The sequence below is a fragment of the Achroia grisella genome, unplaced genomic scaffold (assembly GCF_030625045.1).
Source record: "Achroia grisella isolate CSIRO2021 unplaced genomic scaffold, CSIRO_AGI_Agris_v1 utg856, whole genome shotgun sequence".
NCBI classification, from domain to species: Eukaryota; Metazoa; Arthropoda; class Insecta; order Lepidoptera; family Pyralidae; genus Achroia; species Achroia grisella.
In genome coordinates, this window is record NW_026713045.1 from 3,863,725 (window position 1) to 3,883,879 (window position 20,155).

At 30.9% G+C, this 20,155-nt stretch overlaps 1 protein-coding gene and 1 non-coding gene across 2 annotated transcripts; both read left to right on the plus strand.

Moving 5' to 3' along the window:
- On the plus strand, window positions 1-6,303 carry LOC131852661 (lysosomal thioesterase PPT2 homolog). The gene is made up of 6 exons (XM_059203371.1): window positions 1-398; window positions 1,545-1,686; window positions 2,135-2,242; window positions 3,232-3,403; window positions 5,302-5,403; window positions 5,779-6,303. Exons 1-6 carry the CDS (start codon window positions 135-137, stop codon window positions 5,978-5,980), a joined length of 990 nt encoding a protein of 329 aa, XP_059059354.1. The 5' UTR covers window positions 1-134; the 3' UTR covers window positions 5,981-6,303.
- On the plus strand, window positions 4,357-4,428 carry Trnaq-cug (transfer RNA glutamine (anticodon CUG)). Its single transcript has one exon. It is a non-coding gene; the product is annotated as a tRNA-Gln (tRNA).
- Window positions 6,304-20,155: the final 13,852 nt, after the last annotated feature.

A 20,155-nucleotide genomic window follows, 5' to 3' on the forward strand; every position in this document is an offset into this window, starting at 1 on the left:
TCGTTCAAAGTGAATAAATCGTGCCAAATTTTATTATTTGTATTTACAAATTACATTGTGCTTGAGTTCGACTATAAAATTCTCGTTTCACGTTCCCAAAACTTTGTAGAACAATTTCTATTTTAAATTAGTGTATGTTTATATTTGGTATACATACATTAGTTCAATTGCAAAAGTATTGTGTGTATTGTTTACTAAAGTTTGTTGAATACATAAGTGTCGTCAGTTCAGTTTCTTTGTTCTCTTTTGTGTTGTTTATGAAGATGTATTTGAAAACATTTCTTTTTGCTATAATATTATTTACAAGTACATGTTTATCGTATAAACCCGTGGTATTAATACACGGGATTATGACAGGAAGTAACAGCATGGAGATGATTTTACATAGAATTAAAGAGGTATTACTATAATAGTTTTTTAAAACCATTTATGATTACTTTTATCCTGGATATAATCAATGGCATAACTTGTGCGAATAAAATCTGCCAGAGAGGTGTCAGACGTGTATTTTGTGATCTCTGTAGGGCTGTATATATATATGAAGCCCTTCACAATTTTACAAAAAAGATTTTAAACGGGTGGTATTGTTCATGTACTATATAAAACCAACAGTTATCACTTAAAATCATGTGAGACGTCACTTTGTTTGCCATTCCAATTAGATAAAATGAAATAAGCATTAATTTATTACAAATAAAAATTCATAGCCCTGACAATATTATCTGATTGTACAAAGAATGAGTTTGTATGGTTTCTATGTTGATTATAACATGCATCTTACTTGTTACTGTGTATTTATTCAAAAGAGCAACACACAAGTTTCTTGCTCATTCTTCTTGTGTCTCATTAGTCTGTGTTCCATATGAGTTGTAGAATTTAAAAATATGACTATTCAAAAATGCATATATGGAGTTAATTGAATAAAGATTTTTTACTATTTCTATTTCATCAGAGCTATCAGAAAAATAAAAATCTTGATCATGTGGTTATGAAACTATAGGTATTTAAAAAAAACCTAAAAAAGTTATCACCTGTGATGATAATTTTAACCTTGTTGCTAGAAATTTTAATTTTGTTCTGTTTCTAGAATATCCTGAGAGTTACATCTAACAATTGTGGTATATTGTGCACTTGTACCATAATTATATATTTTTTTGGGAGTTATAAAAAGATTATTAACAACATAAATAATAATACTCTCAGGACAATTCAAACAACGCTATCTAGACTCAAGTTAAGCTAGCTAAAGCTTGTGTTATGGGTACTAGACAACTGATACAAATACATAGATAATTTTTTTTTCATAAATACATACATATTATACATAGAAAACACCCAGACCGATACAAACAATCATACTTACGAATACAAATGTTTGTATCGTGCGAGGAATCGAACCCGCCACCATCGGACGTAAAACGGTGTGCTAGACCGCTAGCCCACCGAGGTCGTCAATTCGTTGAATAAATATAATATACCCTTTATGTTATGTACAATCTAACAGATGTTCCTATTCATAATATAGTTATTATTATTAATTTCAGAAACATCCTGGCACTATTATTTACAATGTCGATAGGTTTGAGAGTTGGTCCAGTTTGGAAACAATGTGGCATCAAGTGATGGAGATTGGACAGGATCTGGCCAACATAACGGCTAAATATCCAGATGGAATAAATCTTATTGGTATGTATAAACTACAATAATTGTGAACAGTGTCATCTTATACCAAGCTAATTGGTGCAAAGAGGATTGTTAACAATGTGGATTAATAGGTCCATTTCTAGTGATGTACCATGATATGACAGATAGATCTCCAGACAGTTCCCTCTAGGAATTCGTATTGATAAATTCGTGATAAATTTGTCTGGTAACAGACCTGACCGCATGCTGATATATCATCCTCCACTAGTCCCCGCTAGCATAACCGGTCCTGCAAGTGCACGGTTCCATTATCGTCTATTAAAAAATAGCAAAATACATGATATAAATACATGGAAATAGAACACAATATACATAGAAAACATTATTATTTAATCCAAAATGACTTATGGTTTGTATTGTATTGAAAAGTAAATTAGCTATTAATTTTAGTTCATATTGTCAATAGGATATTCTGTTTTCCTCATTTCAGGGTATTCACAAGGTGGTCTCGTCGCTCGCGGCATTGTACAGACATTTTCCAATGTCACTATTGACACATTTATTTCGTTAAGCTCACCGCAAGCTGGTCAATATGGAGGTATGTAACTATGTTTATAGTACAATTGTGAATTCTGTGTAACTTTTACAGTAGTATGACAAGTTATTGTTAATACAAATTTGCCAGAGGTAGACTGTAAAAAGTAGCATAAGTAACTCAGTCTCACCTATTTTGAAGAAATAAACTTTAAAGAATCTAAAATAAAAAATTAAGTATGTATTATACATAGGAGACAGACTTAGGCGTCTTTATTTTGTCAAATATAATAAAATGTTAGAAATTACAGAACAGCAACACATGAGAAAAGAAAGAGAACGGGCGACACATGCCGAAGTAATGTCTGATGTTATGAACAAACTGGCTTAAAAAAAAGAAATTCAGTTATCTTGCTTGCCAGTACTTGAATCTGTATACTGAAGTGGACGGTAGGAAAAAAAAAACATTCATGAGCGGCTAAAATGTCCTATATTAAATTATTTTTGATTTGATTTGATGCTGTTCATGTATATAGGTTCCAGTTTAGACATTTCAGTTACATAAAAAAAACAGAATGGCATTCAAGAATGTACGCCTCAATTCTGTGAAATAGAATATATTTGAAAGGAAATTTCCTTGTTCACTGATTACCTTCGTATATAAACCAAATCAAAATGCAAAATATGGATGTAATCACAATTTTATACATTTTTCACGAGTTTTAATAATAATTACAATAAAAATTCACAATTTAATAATATTATCATGATAAATATCTCGTTTATTAATATTGGCGACCCGCCCTGGGTTCTCACGAATACATTACAAATCTTTAAATGTTCTTGGCTTTTTCTACACTATAACGCATGTTATGCAATATATATAGGTATTACACACAACCTTCCTCTTGAATGACTTTGTCTATTGTTGAAAAGAGCAATAAAATCCGTTGAGTAGTTTAAAAGTTATAAGTAAACAGAGGTGGCTTTGTTTTCAAATATTTAAAGATGGATGTCATCCTTATAAAAGTATGAAACTGCTTGAATTTCCAGCTGGTTTTCTCCACTTGGTGTTTCCTGGTCTTGTGACAGATGAAGTCTATGAATTGTTCTACTCCCGAGTGGGACAACACACATCTGTTGGAAATTATTGGAATGATCCATTCCACCAGCAACTTTATGAGACTTACAGTGTATTCCTGCCCTATCTCAATAACCATATTCCGTAAGTATTTACAATTTTTCTTTATTTATTTTTCTATTTATACCTTTATTTTCGCTAACTCACCTGATGTTAAGTGATGATGCGGTCTAAGCTATTACACGTAAGCCTAACCTTGTGCATATGCACTCTTGACAATAATTATATTCATTCATAATTTAAGAACTACTCTCTTATTTGTGGAGGTTTTGAGGCATTGTCTATGCTAATATTATAAAAAGGAAAGATTTGATGATATTGCTTGTTTTTTTGTATTGAATAGGCTCCAAAACTACTGGACTAAATTGAAAATTCTTTCAACTTTAGAATCCCACATTATCCCTGATGAATATTTTTAAAAACGTTGAGATCCGATTAGTATGAAAACTAAGATAATGTAACCCAACGTTTAAAAAAAATGACCTATATCGTGTACGCTACTTTCCCCTCGTCTGTTTTTATTAATCTCAATAATCTATATAATAAATTTATTATTTAAAAGAAATAAACAATTTAAATCAACTACAAAAAGGTAAAGAAACTTTAGTACTTTTTCAATTCAAATTTTATCTTTCCAATTCATTCTTTCTGTCCTTCTAAAACGCCACATTTCGAAAGCTTCACATTTCACTTTAGTAAAGTCTAGTCTAATAGTTTATTCAGTGCAACCTAGATGGCGTTAGTAGAAAATTAAAAACTCGTTTTCCACTCACAAAAGAGATTATCACTTCATATTTGTATGTATGCTTGTGTGGGTGATTGTGTTAAAATACTTATTGTTTATCTTAATAAAAAGGCTGATTTACATTATAAAGAAATTAATTTATAATCTACTTTTGAAGTTTCATAATAAATATTTATTACTATATATGCATCATAAATCTTTAAACAGTCCGATACGCTATTTATCTATTGTTATATACGCTTTAAAAATAATCCGCAATATGAGAATCGCAATTTCGGCAGTCTGCCCAGCCGGTTCCATGGTGTAATGGTTAGCACTCTGGACTCTGAATCCAGCGATCCGAGTTCAAATCTCGGTGGAACCTGACTTTTTGGGTAACATTTTATAGGACAATCTATAAAATGTTATCAAAAAGTTATTCTATTTTTTTATATCGTTTCTTTTTTTGCAAGATATGATGGTATTGTTTAATAATGTTATATTTTTTTAATTTATTTATCTCAATTTTACATTACTTCGCATAAAATATTATTTACCATTTATATATTCTTTGTTTAATTGAATTGAAATAAAAATTAAAACTATAATCACATATAGATTACTTGTCACATACATTTCGTTACTGTTTACGTAAATAATTTCTCTGTGTAACAATATCTTAATTTGTTATTATTTTATACCTTTTGACATAATTATGTTTTAAATTATGAAATTATTTTCAATAAAAGCATTGTTTTGCATATATATGGAATATAAAATTTCAGTAATTCTTCTCTCATAGAATATCAGTATAAAGTAAAAACTTTTTTATACACTAATTTATCTGTCTTAATAACACCAATGTGGACCAAACAGGTCCCCAAGGACCATATTGGATAGAATGTCTAGTGTCATGGGAATATTTTGAGAGAATAAAACTGCCAAACTCAGCTTTAGAAAAAGTTAGTTTATTGAAATTACCCTTTTTGTGAATGAAATACAAAAAGTATTTAATTATTATTCTGACTTTCGGAGCTAATTAATAAAAAGAAAAAGGATACTAAAGATAGACTTTGTACAAAGTCGTCTTGTGTCTTGTCAATGTCTGTGAAGCGGTTTGCACATACATTTGTTTAGATTGCCTGAATCTAATCATGATCAGCCTGAATTTAATAAGTTTATATTGGAGGTAATCATGGATAAGACTTCGTACAAAGTCTGGTATCGCTCATTTAAATTTGCATTACATCAATTTCAGGTCAGCCGAATCGCAAAACTTCAAAGACAATATTCTGAGACTGAAAAAGCTGGTATTGATTGGTGGTCCCGATGATCAAGTTATAACGCCCTGGCAAAGCAGGTATTTATTCAGTTCATGATTTATCATCATCATTTTGACATCTCACTGTTGGGTTGATTTTTCATCATAAAAGGATATTAGAATATTGTTAGTCTATAGTAAACTACAGACTATTACTAACTAGTATTTAGTAGTTGCTTTATAAATGACCATACTTCCATACTTCCATACAACTTTTCATCTCCCTTTTCAACGCCTTACAACCCTTCTCACCCCTTTTTAACCTCCCTCCCTTTTCAACCCTTTATCAAGGTCTATACTATTTTTTAATCAAATTTCATTTAAATAGGTTCAGTAGTTTTGGCGTAGAAGAGCGACAAACAGTGTTATTACTCACATATAATATTAGTAAGGATTCATTTATTTATTGTACAGCCAATTCGGGTATTACAACTACGGTAACAAGACAGTAATAGAGATGAAGGATCAGGCCATTTACAAGGAGGATCGCATAGGACTACGGGCGCTGGACGAGAGCGGCCGTCTGCATGTGATCACGGTTCTCGGGGTCAATCACTTCAACTGGCACACCAATGTCACGATAGTGGACAATTATTTACTACCACATTTAAGTTAATTAGACTTTCATAACCTCAAATTGAACAGTAATGGTATATTAGTTAATTGAAACAAGTCTAGGGGTATTAGAAATTTTTGTTGTTTTTATGTAATCATGGCTTAATCAATCATTCCAATCATGTTATATACATATATACATACTAGTAGACCCGGCCACGCGTTGCTGTGGCTAAGGTTCTATATTTATTTATCTGGAATGTTAAATTTCAAAGAGTCGCGGGCCTAATGGTTTCCTGCCACAACTTAGCACAAATGGTGTTCTGAGTTCCAATCCTGCCGATATTATGAAGCTTTGTATAAATTTATTTACCGGAAATATTTTTCTGATCTTTTATTAATGAACCTCTGCGTTAATCGAGAGACGTGAAATACGGTAACATACATAACATGCCTACATTTTCAAACTCAATGTACATATATGTATATGTATGATGAAATTAATTACGTCCACGTCTGCAAAATATTTATATTGGAATATAAAAGTAGCACAGTGTGTAATATATAATATATTTGATATCTAACAAATATAAGTATATATTTGTTTTTTTTTGTCACATATGAATCTTATAATAATAGAAATAAAAAATAACTGAGAGGGCGCGATAATTGTTACATTATATATGATAACTGATATAATAGCGTTAATTGCTCAAAACATAATTGGAATAGAACTCAGTGGTAATTATTTTTAATTAACAAACTTAAAATATTGTTTTTTTTTGTCACATATGAATCTTATAATAATAGAAATAAAAAATAACTAGGGCGCAAGTTGATAACTGATATAATAGCGTAATTGCTCACAGTAACTCAGATACATTTCTATTAAGTATGACAACCTCGGTCCAGCGGTTTAGCAAATCGCCTTACGTCCGATGGTCGCGGGATCGATTCCTCGCGCGGTACAAACATTTGTATTCTTAAGTATGATTATTTACATTCGCCTTGGTGTCATCTATGTATAATGTGTATGTATTTACAAAGAATACTAGTTGTCTAGTACCAATAACACAAGCTCTGCTTAGCTTAGGACTAGATGTAGAATAATTAATTGTCTAAATTAGTCTAAATGCTTCTTATAATAAAAATAAACCTGTCCAGTACACATCAACAATAACTTTGTAATTGAAAGAAATACGTATGTATAAATAATTAACGTAATATTTCGGAGTTACTATTATAATAATTATTATTATTATGCTTCTTATAATATTATGGCTGTGTGTAATTAATATGGAAATATTACCTGTCCAGTACACATCAAGAATTACTTTATAATATTGATAAAGGTATGTATAAATAATATTTAACATAATATTAGATGTGCTTGTACTAATATGTAAAGACCTTATTACAATAACACTATACAATACAACATTTCAATAACCTACACCCAATAACCTACAACCAACATATGTATGTATGTAAGCATTGAAATACCAAACCTACGGTAGGTTAGTATATTTTTATATACTAACCTAACCTATCGTACGTTTGGTATTTTTATCCAATAATACCTAAGAAAATAAAAAAAGTGCAAATTCTAAATGAACTTTAATAAGTAAAACGGAATCACAATTTTTTAGTTGATCGCTTTGATTTAATTATGCGTGCGATATGTACAAACTGTTCAAAATCTTATGACATAATATTTTGATTATACATACCACATTAAGAAAATTGATGATCTTATACGTACACATATATGTATATACATATATCTCTAATTAACATACAAACCACTATACAATTAAAATTTACAAAAATATAATTGTAATTTATTGTTATTTAATGACAAAATGATTGGTGAATGCTCATGAAAAAAGGTCTGATAGGAATATTATGACGTGCCACTTTATTTTATATACAAATATATATACTGTTTATGATTTTTTTTTAATGAATCATTGTGATAATTTTCATTTATTAATGAATTTAGTATTTTAAGTAGCCAATTTTATATAGTAATTATACATTATTATTGTTTAGCAATTTAGTAATAATTGCATGAATTTAATAATATTAGCAGTTTGGGCATTGATACTAAAATAACATATACCAGATTTCTTTACATTAAAATAAAATTAAAATATTACTAGTTATAAATTAATAAACGTTTCAACGAGCGTTGTCAGTTAATAATGCTTATACCATTTGGTATAATAGTCGTGAGCATATTCACTCTTTAAGATAACCGTTTTTTAATATTAGTCATCAGTATATAAAGAAATATGATTATGCCAAAGCTATGCATTATTATTTTAGTATTTACGTGAGAAAAATACAATTTTTATAAATCATTATATTAAGATATGTTTAACTAAGTAGAGATGATGACGATTTGACTTTTTTTTTTTGCTCATAATTTATAATAAATATTACTTAAGGCATAAAAATTGCCTTCACCTCTCACCTCCTGGTATTCTGTGAAATAGAATGATCTTTATTCAAAAATTCCTCTCTGTTTAGTGTAGTAATATTGCATATAAGTTTTAATTTTGCTTTGGAAATACGGATAGAAAATTTGAAATGTGACCCATGGATGAAAAATTGTTCTATTTTTGTATTATGATTCATTATATTGTATGTTACTTTAATTACAATAATGTATATGTAAATATCGATTCAGTTGTATGATTAGTCATGCTAACCGTTATCAGTGGGCGACACTGAAAATTAACAATAAATAGATTAACAATACGTAATATAAATATTATCGGTGATTCAGGATTTCAAAGTCCAGGTTTGGGTCGCAGTTGGTGCATATCCTATCATGACTACATACGATTACAATTAAAAAAAATGAGGCTTAGGTCTTCTTCTAATAATTTTCATAGACTTTTGTATATTTTTTACAAATATATTTTATAAAAATATTGATTTTCAAAGTGATTTTTGGATATTTAAATCCATTTACGTCCATAGTCTCTTTTCTATTTTTAACACAGACTTCATTTTTGTTTGTAACTATTGGTTTATTATGGTGGTTTTCGTGTGCTAACTAGCATTTTTTTTATTGGTATACAATATTCATAATGTAAGTTTGAAGGTGGTTGTAATAGCAAAGGAAGAGGATTTCAATATATAATTAATTTAAATGTTTTTAAATAATAGACAATAAATAAATAAGCAGTTTACAAAGCAAACTGTTTTACGGCTGAAATAGATGACACAGACGACTTTATAATGTCTATTTTAGTATCCGGTACAAAGTACCAATTATACTCGTATATTACCTTATATGGATTTGTTTTGTGAAATTATTTTTGTTCATATGAGTCATTTTATCGCCATACTGGCAGCTGATTATCTATGGAATGTGTTTTATCTATTGCTTTCTTGCTTCGGCATTTCTTAATGTCTGAAAGTATTACCTGATCTTATCAAAATTTTGTCACCATCTTGAATAATAATGAAGTCCTTGACAACTATTACATACAAAAATCCATTTTTCCAATTTTGTTTCCAGTTTAATTCCCTCTTGTTGTCAGGTCTAAGATTTCTACGGTTTTAATTGTTAAATATGAACTCTCAGCTAACATTACTGGATGTTAATGTTATACACATGATTTTTTTCATTGTAACACAAATTAAAGTACCCACATGAAAAGGCGCGACTAATCATATAACCTTGTTGATACTTTTACAAGAACAAATACAGGTACTAATGTAATTAAGCGTTCTCATCCTAAATTTTTTTTTTCTCTTATTCATAAAATTTTTGAAATAAGAATTTGTAATTATATATAGTGTTTCATATACATTATATAATGTTTGTACAAACACTTCATCGCAATCTAAATTTGCTTAATATTACCAGTGTAAATGAAATTAATGTAGGTGCAACAGGAATGTGTGAAATAAATATTTTTGTACTGCATTTTTGTGTTTCTTATTTACTAGTGTTACGCCCCGGTTGCGATGTTACAATTATTGCGCGAAATATTATTTCAGGGATCTCCAATTTTTGTAAAAATAATAATAAACGATTGTAATGTAAGTTTCAGTAAGCAAAATAATGGTTAAAATCGTAATAGTTTTGATAAGTATTTATAAGCACTACCATTTTTTTTAAAGTTTGTGTAAACTAATATTGTAGAGCTAAAGCTTATGTATTCTCTGTTACTACTGATGCGATTTTAAAAAATATTTTAGAATTGAGTAATCCATTTATTTAGAATGATGCTATAGACAAAAACACACCAGGTGCCCAAAAATAGTGGAGAGCAATGAAATATTCTATAAAAACAAGGAAAATGTGAAGCAGTCGAAGTTGCGCGAGTCAGCCAGTCCATTATAAACAAAATGTTCTTAACAGTGGCCGTGATTTTTTAAAAGACCACAGGCCATGTAAATACCTACTCTATGTTATCTTTTTTATTTGGAAATAGAAACGAATGTCCTCGTAAACTTGAAACATTTGTCTATTAGCTGCCTTTTAACGTTCTTGCACGCTGATCAAAGCACGCACGATTGAAGGACGCGATTAGCTTCAATGGAGTTTCTCGTTCTCTTTATCTACATTTACATGCACGTTCTTTCTTGCGAGAAGACCTATTCGCGCGTGAAAGTAGCTATAGTGCGAGGAATGAACCTGCGACCATCGGTAGTAAAGCAGCTCTCTAATCAGTAAACTACTGATAAACCATCGTTTGTTATATTGACGTCTACTTGATTCGATTTACAGTAAAAAGTGCAAAAATGTCAGTTGTAATCCGCAACCACTTATTAATGTAAAAAGAAAAATGCGCGGTAATTTTTTTCATATTTTATTTAGGTATTTTTCCTGTTCAGATAAGAAATTGGCAAAATATTGGACAACACTTCAGAAATAATGATAATCTACTTTTAAAATAGGTATATTTCATATTTGACGGAACTGGAAGTGTCACCATCGATCATTTTAAGATTATTACCGATATTTTGATATTTATTAATATGCCGACAGCAATAGTATTCAACTAGACAAAAATGTATAGTAACATATTAGTAAATTTGAATAGGCTAAAAGATTGAGTTGTTAAAACAGCTTAGATACGCCAGTAAAATCTGGAGCAATATTAAAGTAGTTCTGGTGGAGCTGGAAAAGCTCGGTAGGGACTCACCAAACTCGCTTCACACGAGACACTGCTCCGATATTGCTCCTGACTTTAGTATTATGTATAGGTTGTTTATCACGATGGTTTCCAGGGGTAATCGCGTGGAGAACATTGCTAGCAATGGGTTATCAGCCCACATCTAATAGTCCCCTTCTGCCCATTGTTTAGACTTTAGAGGATAGTTTACTTCGTAGGTATACTTTAATGTGTAATAATGTAAATTATTATACTGTATATATTCAACATCATTTACCTTTTTTTTTATTGATGATTATGGAATGGTACACTTGCTTGCGCTAACATTTTCGCTGGCGAGGTCACCACATTGTTAGCGAGGATAATTTATTTAAGTACAAAACAGAACATGTACAGAATGGATTGTAATCCAACACTATTATGCCTAAGAGCTAAATTATATAGGTCCTAGATAAGGTTATATAATCAAGTTAGAAAATGATATATAACTACGTAATGCAATGAATTATCATGTTAACAGAATTTTATTTATATTAAAGAAAAGAAAATTGGTACAATTGTCTCTTTACGGTGGAAATTTAATTGGGAACTGGACCAGCGTTGAATGGAAAATATCTATATTTCTATTCGAGATAAGAATTTCATTGTATTGGCGACACATTCGAACTATTGATTATAATAAGAAGTATTATTTGAGCTGAAGATAGAAGGTGTTATAATTACGGTTGCGTGATCTAAATCTCGTATTAAAGTTTAATAGAGAAAGTTTATATTAATATTATATTAATTACAATCCCTTTGAGGAATAGTGATCTTATATAGATATATACAGTAGATATTATTCATTTCAACGTAATATTCATTAAAAAACAATCTGAGTCAGGATTTTATCATGTAGATATCTATCATTGTTGTACCTATATATCTCGTGCTATCCTTATCAATTCCGTCTACGATAACATTGATCCTAATATTTTGAGTGTATGAGTTAGTTTCTTGTAAATCAGTAACAGCTGTGTTCCCCGTAGTAACAAGGAAAGTATATCGAATTAAGTATTATGATTAAATAGTACTTGATAACACTACGATTATCGGCGGCGGTGGTCTAGCGGTTTAGCGCACGGTCGATTCCGATTTCCGATGATATGACGCGTTAATTCGCACAATTCAAACATTTGTAGTCATGAGTACAATTGTTTGTATCAGGTCTAGGTGTTTTCTATGTTTGTCTCTACAAAGAAAATGAATCTATGTATTTATATCAGTTGTCTAGTACCCCTAATACAAGCTCTGCTTAGCTTGGGAGTAGATAACGCTGTGTGAGGTGTCCGGAAATATTATTATATATATCTGGAAGGAACCTTTATGCCAAGGGCCACCATCCAATGTATGTAGGTACTCTACATTATCCGTTCTACAGAGTAACGAACTTCTTAGCGTTCCATTTATTCACCGAGCGTGTGCCGGGACCATCGTACGCAGAATGGTAAACTTCAAGCTGTACCCGGGACCTGTGACCCGAATGTGGTTTTAAGGAGCCACAAAGGCAGTTTTTCTTATGTAAATAATAAGATAAATTGTCATTTTAACCACCAAATGTAAAGTAGGGAAAATAAACTAAAACTATAGGTATTGCGAAGAAAAATCCCCTGCATAGTAATCTTTAATTCTATATATTTGTTGACATAGATTGCTTTATTGACGTAGATATGTAATGCAACAAATAATACATATTAAAAAAAGCGATAATAAATAATAGATAGATACACAACTGATATAAAATATTCCCCGCCCAAATGAGATTATAAGTATATCTACTTATCTATATTAATCTATATTGCTTGGTTTTAAGGTCACCATAGTCCATAGTTTCAGAGTTGTGAACAATCCGCTTTCCTAAATATAAAGTATTATACACATATAAACCTCTAAAATAATAAAAAGGTGAAAAATAGAATGATTCTATAAATTCGGGGTTGAGGGGAAAGGAGGGTGAGATGGATATGGATGAGGATTTTTTTAATTAACGATAATGGAATGGTACACCTGCCTTCGCTAACGGTTTACGTTGACGGGGCACCAGTGGAGAATGTGCATGCGGTCATGAGGCAAATTTACCAGGAGTTTATCACGATGGTTTCCTGGGGGAACTGCTAGCTCATCATGGCAAATTCACCAGGAATTTATAACGAGGTACCGCGTGGAGGTCAACATGACATGGTAACTTTGCTAGCAATAGTATCATCAGTCCACATTACTAACAATCCCCATAACAGTGACCATGTGGACTAGTGGCATCTAGTCCTTCCTGATGTATTAGCCACGATACGCTAACTGACAACCAGTAGGCACGTCCTACTGGTGCCCCGCCAACGCATTCCGGTGCACCGTGTAATTTTCATTCATTAGGAAATAACCCCGAAATTGGGTTACATGAGAGCGGTGGTGAGATGGGCTGTAGATCGCTTACTGGATCGCCCCGCGAGTTGACAAATGGGTAAGGGAATTAAACCAATATAGTCCCTGATTTTAACATCGCGTATATTAAAATCAGGAGCAACATTGAAGTTTCCTAGTTGAAGTGTCCTATCGGTTTTATCCACTCGGTTGGCGATGACATTGAATTTTGACGTGAGTAACCCGTTTAAGAGGGCTTACCCCACTTTTATAAAACACGGATTCACTATAACGCAACTTACGTAAATGCACACGGATCTCTGTTTATGCAATCTAAGATGTTAAAGTTAAATTTTTAAAGTTTACAATACGACCGCGTCGGACAACAACCGGATATACTATACAATGTAGTTTACTACTTTTATTTCAAGGTTGGTAAACATTAAACATGGATTTGGGTAACCTGGTTATGACGGTTTGTGCATTTTACGAATTTTTTCAATTATCTGTTTTGGCAAACTAAGTAGTTATTTGTATAGAAAATATACTGTTTTAATTTTTGATGCGGTTATTATTTCTACGTATAATTAGGGAAAATCACGAGATCTTACCACGTTTTATTTATTTTCATTGAGTTCCGATATTTCGGCAATGTTTCAACCGCCATGATCACGGTTAAACTGAAGAAATGAAGAACATCGGGTAGAGGTAGGTAAATAAAACCTTTTATGGGCAGGCATATTCGTCTACCTTCACACGTTTTCGGTTCTTGTTACTATTGAAACTCGCAACCAATGCTCACAGTATCTTCACGTACACTGAATACACTTTTTGACAGCGATTTTTGTTTTTGTTTAAACCAATCACAGGATTTCAGGCATTAGGAGGCTTCCTAATGCCTGAACAGTCTTCCCAATTGAAATTTTTATACCTATTGCTGTATTTCGATAGACTCACTGACCATTCTTGAGAAATATCGGGAACTCAATAAAATTAAATAAAACGTGATGAAATCGTGAATTTTTGTATAGAAAAGTAAGTAATAATTATAAAGTTTAACGATCGTTATTCCGGAGTAGTTAAGAGGCATTGTAGATTGTGGACGTTATAGTAAACGCACACTCGACATATACAAATTTACATGTACACATACATTCATTCTCAATGTAGATAATATTCTTAGAAGGATCATTGACTTCCTTATGTATGAAGACGAAACAAAAACAATCATTACATTAACAACCTGTCTGATGATCTGTGGAATTGTAAGTATGCGACCACGCATGACTCATGCAGCCGCTTTTTTACGGGATGACGGGACCAAGTCCCTTCGAAGCCATAGATTAAAATAACAGACTGGACTGTTTGGTTTGTGGTAATAGATACGCATATTCAGAGACTACAGAGTTAAAATGTGTGAATTGTCCATGGTTTTTATGTCAAATAAAATCAAAATATATTTATTAATGTAGGTCTATTACAGATTCTTATGATATATCAAAAATTTCCGGCAGTTTGGAGTACATTCGAGCTAAGAAAAATAGACAAGAAACACAGTTTTTTTTTATTTTCAAATGTGCGTACATGTTTACAAAAATACAGAATAAATTTAAATTAGGGAGAATACTTAGTCATAATAGTACATATTCCTAGAAGATTCACACAGCGACATCTAATCCCAAGCTAAGCAGAGCTTGTGTTATACCTATAACACAAACTCTTTCTCTGCTAATCTTTAAATAAAATTATTAGATATATTTTGGAATTCATAAAAACTGTCACGTGTTTAATTTGGCATGAATTTATTAACAGAGGTACACTTAGCTTACGTAGCTTTTAGAATTTTTGTCTATTTGCTTATTAATTTTGTGTATGCTATTCAAAATGACGCCTTCACCGATTTGAATGTGGTTTTGACTAATGTATTATTCCCATAACATTTGTGCAGTGTTTGATTTATTGCAATCTGTTTACAAACAAAAACAAAATAGTTAATTATATTATTCATTAATTGTTATTCGAATAAGTATGAAAACGCGGGCGTTTTAATTTGGCATAAATATAATTATAAATATTAATACAGATATTATATTTATATTTTAAATTTTTGCGACTTCGTCCGCGTAGAATTTTTTATTCTTTAAAATAAAAGTAGCCTTCACTCCTTATTACATCAGCTGGTTTTGCCAAAGAAATTCCCGTTAACATTTGTGCAGCCATTTGATTTAGCAATCTGGAACAAACAGAAAACAAAACAGACAAAAATTTTCAAAAAGTGGTTTTTTAAATGTAACAATTAATATTCATATGCATGTAGTAAAAATATAATATTACAAACAGACACTCCAATTTTATTTATATGTATATTTTACATATAGAATGGGATACCCACTTGCGCTAGCGGTACACTGGAGTAGATAGCCAATAGACTATAGGATGATTAATTAAAAAAATCACTAGGAATCACCAATTACGACCTTTTTCCACGGGCAATGGTACGGTAGACCTGACATATTATAAAAGTGATGTAATCATCACTAGTGTCCATCAATGGAGGTTGAGATCACTCTGTGCTTTTGTGGTGACGTATTACAATCTTCTATGCCGGGTCAAGGTCTCAACAATATATATTAGTGAATCAGTACAATTGATTTTCAATTGTTATAGTTTTTTAATGTGAACGAAACGAAATATTAATTGGAATAGATGACGTAGTGTGAATTATTCTTATTATTATTATGTAATATTGTATTATCTGTGCTATTATTAATAATTATTAAGTATCCTTATATGCATGTTTATTTATTTATTTAGATAATTCATGCTACATAGCTCATATTATAAATACCTTACAGACTAACATACATAAAAAATAATAATAGGCTTCATTCAAACGAAATGTAACAGAAATGTTTTAAAATCTCATGTCATGATGTTTGTCGGTAACCTCCGAAATATTTATTAAATAATTATTAAGGATTGTATAACTTGATCAAACATAAAAGATACTAGTAGAACTGCTTATATTGACCTCAATATCACATGTGTGCATCAGCCTCAGTATAGTATAGTATAATTTATATTATAACTTACAATAAGCCACGATTTTGTCCAGTTTTTATAAGACGACAGACATCGTAAGTGCGGCCTCTTCATACCATACAATATAATTTATGTAAACTGGACTCTATTGTCTACATTTAGCCTTTTATCTGGATCGTTGATCGTATAGAGACATGAAAAAAGTAGTCAACCAAGCTCCTTCCCAAAGTTCTGTCCCGGCAAACGTTGTTTTGCCTTAAAATAAAAAAAAATTGAGGTGGACTACCCCTAACATTTAAGGGGATGAAAAATAGATGTTGGCCGATTCTCAGACCTACTCAATACGCTCACAAAATTTCATGAGAATCGGTCAAGCCGTTTCAGAGGAGTATGGGAACGAAAACTTTATATATAAGATTTAATTCAACCATTTAGATGCCAATAGTCAACAGTACTGTTTAAGTCTTCTATGTACCAATTAATTTAATTGTGATTCTATAAAATGTTGAATAAGATAGAATAATGTTATATGAGAATTATAGTTTTAAGAACACTATACTTTCTAGGTTGACATTGGTACCAGGAAATGAGGAAAGCGTTGCCAAGCGGTTATTTTTATTTGCTTCACGGAACGTCTCATGCGTATTACTTCGTAGTATTTTTTTAAACGGCGACAGTTCACTGAATTTATGATGTAATTATACATTTTCACGTATTTATTATTACTAATGGTCGCCTAATGTTCGAAATTCGACCATAATTAATTTAAATTATAAGATTGAACATTTCTCAATTTTGAAGAGGTTCTATTATTAAAAACTCTACTTTGTGTTTCTTTTATTGATTTAATGTATATTTAAAAAAAATGCATTCTGCATTCCTTCTCTCTCTTATTGAATTCCTTCTCTATATTAACTATAAGTGTACGAAATTTCAATAACTTGATTTTGCATCACGTATTAATATAATGATTTCTATTTTGACGTGAATAGATTGGAGAACTTGGCCACATATCAAATGTTTATGTTGTTACTATAATTTAATTGATAAATAGACATTTAGTGCGTCATATAACGGCACAGTTCTTTTTGTTTATAAAATAATTTGAGCTAATCTTTTAGTTAGAACTACTTACAATTTTTTTATTCATAATAGTGAATTGTTGACTTTCTATACGTTAACGGTATATACTGGCAGGACCACAGTAGAAAACGATGGATTGGGGATGAAGTAAGTTAGGTCAGTTATATATTTATACTCACTGTAACCACGAGACTAACATTTAAATTATCTTACATTATATAAATTACCATCCACCCGTCTATCCATGCATAATCACAAACTATCACGTTTATAATATTAGTGAGATAATTATTATTTTGCATCACAGTATTTTTGTTGTCTATATTTTATCTATGTTTTTATATTTACATTCATATACTATACCTACTCCTTATGACACAACTAATGATGTACCCGCCATAAAAAGTATCAGAACACTTGATTGTATAATTTCAGATTGCTTTTTAATTGTTTCCATGTTCATAGTTCAAAATATAAGCAAAAAGTTATAAATGAAGATGATCACAGAGAAAACATACCTATAGATGTTGGTTTTTATTTTATAAACTTTTTGCGTCACAAATCTTTGTAAGCGTTTTCAGACGACTCTACCAAAAATACTTTGCGTCCCAGTGTTCAATATTAGGAACGCATGTAGGATTTGTTAGTCCTATATGAGTTCCTATCTAGTTATGTATAATAAGTCGCATAATCTATAATATTACAGATTTATTGTTTGTAAATAATACATTTGTAATAATATTCATTACTACGACTGCATCTGCACAAACTTTCAGACTATTAAACCCCCATCAAGATTATTATATATAGATAAATAGCATATGTCTTTACTCGTAAAATATTTATCTTCATTCATCTCTTATTAAACCCTCTTTCAGATTATTTTTTCAAGATAAAAGGTAGCCCTTGCCTTGCTTAACAGTTTATTTTGATATCAAATTCTATTAAGATCAAATAAAATCAAAAATTATTTATTCATGTAGGACATTTTATCCGCTTATGAACGTAAAATTTTTTGTATAATATTTTTTCCCTACCGTCCATACGGTCAGTTATGGAAACGTAATAAATAGACAGACAGACACACCTTCTCATTTATTATATTAATATGTATTGCGCAATTCAGGAGACAAATAATGAAATTATTATGAAAATTAGAAAATACTTGATACCTAATAATAACGCGATAATGCTACCGTGCAACATGATCGTCTTATCACGAGCAATCAAAAGAGATTCAGATAATCCCCAATACGAGATAATATTTTGATATAAAGACAGACATTTATTGTTTACAATTAGTAAGGTAGGTACATAAAATAATTTCTAGTACTGGCATTTTTTCTTTCATTAGTTTTTTTTTATGCTGACTACCTAAATTACAGTTGTTAGGTCTGAAACTAAACTTAATATTATTTATCACTATCTCTACCGTACAGTTCGGCTAGCTACTTCAGTTGAGAAGAACTGACAAAAAACTGGACTGGTATATTTTCGATGTCCTTCTTCTTTTATTTAGTGAGTAAGCTGGTAAGCTGAAGGGTGAGAGATGGCAGTCAAAATTCGTGAACGCGATCATGCATTCAATTCTAGTTTCATCAAAAAATATCGAAGAATAAATATATCTTCTAATGTTTCAACAAACGATGTGTACCTATTTAGGTATCTACTGTTTCCTTTTGCAGTTAGTTACTGTATTTTTCCGCTCTTCAAGTTAATCTATTGTGATTTGCCTAATTATCTTTACGTTTATCAGCATCTTTGTTACTATATTGTGTTTTATCTTAAGGTTATCGTTAAACGACAACGGAATCAGTTGCATACTTCCTTTGTACTGGTTTCTTATCTATTTAGTTACTAGCTTGTAAGAAAAATAATTTTTGTGTTGTACTCATGATAAACTGTTATCAATAAGCAATCATCATGCAAGCAGTCATCATAGTTTAGCCCACCGTTGGGCATAAGCCTTTCCGATCCGTTTCTTTGCTCTAGAACGTTTCTACATTAAACTTGAATTTACGATAGACTTTTAGTTTATCATAAATTCATTGACTGTATAGAAACATTTATCAAAAGACATTTGAAACAGCAATTTTAAATAAAAATAGTCGCAATAGTTTTTATTTATTTTGGCCTTTGGAAAACTTATATAAAAACGTTATTTTTGTAAGTTGTAATGATCTGATTTTTGAATTTGTCCCTTCTTCACTCGTTGTTCTTAGGGAATAGCCGTTTAAGGTATGCGCCTGAGTTCATGTTGTGTCTACAGGTGACTCACACCGTTTCTCGCGATTACATCAATTTGGTAACAGCGCCATGACTCATATATGTAAGTACGTAATGACCGTTCTGCAAAAAGAATAGTAAAAAGTCATGTTCTCAATTTTCCTCGATTTATCAATTTATAAATCGGTTACAGTTATTGGTATCATTTTTTAGATTTTCTAAGAATGTGTTGACATGAATCGACGATAGGAAGTAAGGAAAAAGTCACAATTTCTACTACACTTATAATTTAAACTCTATTATAAATCCTACAAGATATCTTACTAATATTAATTAACCCGAAAATTTGT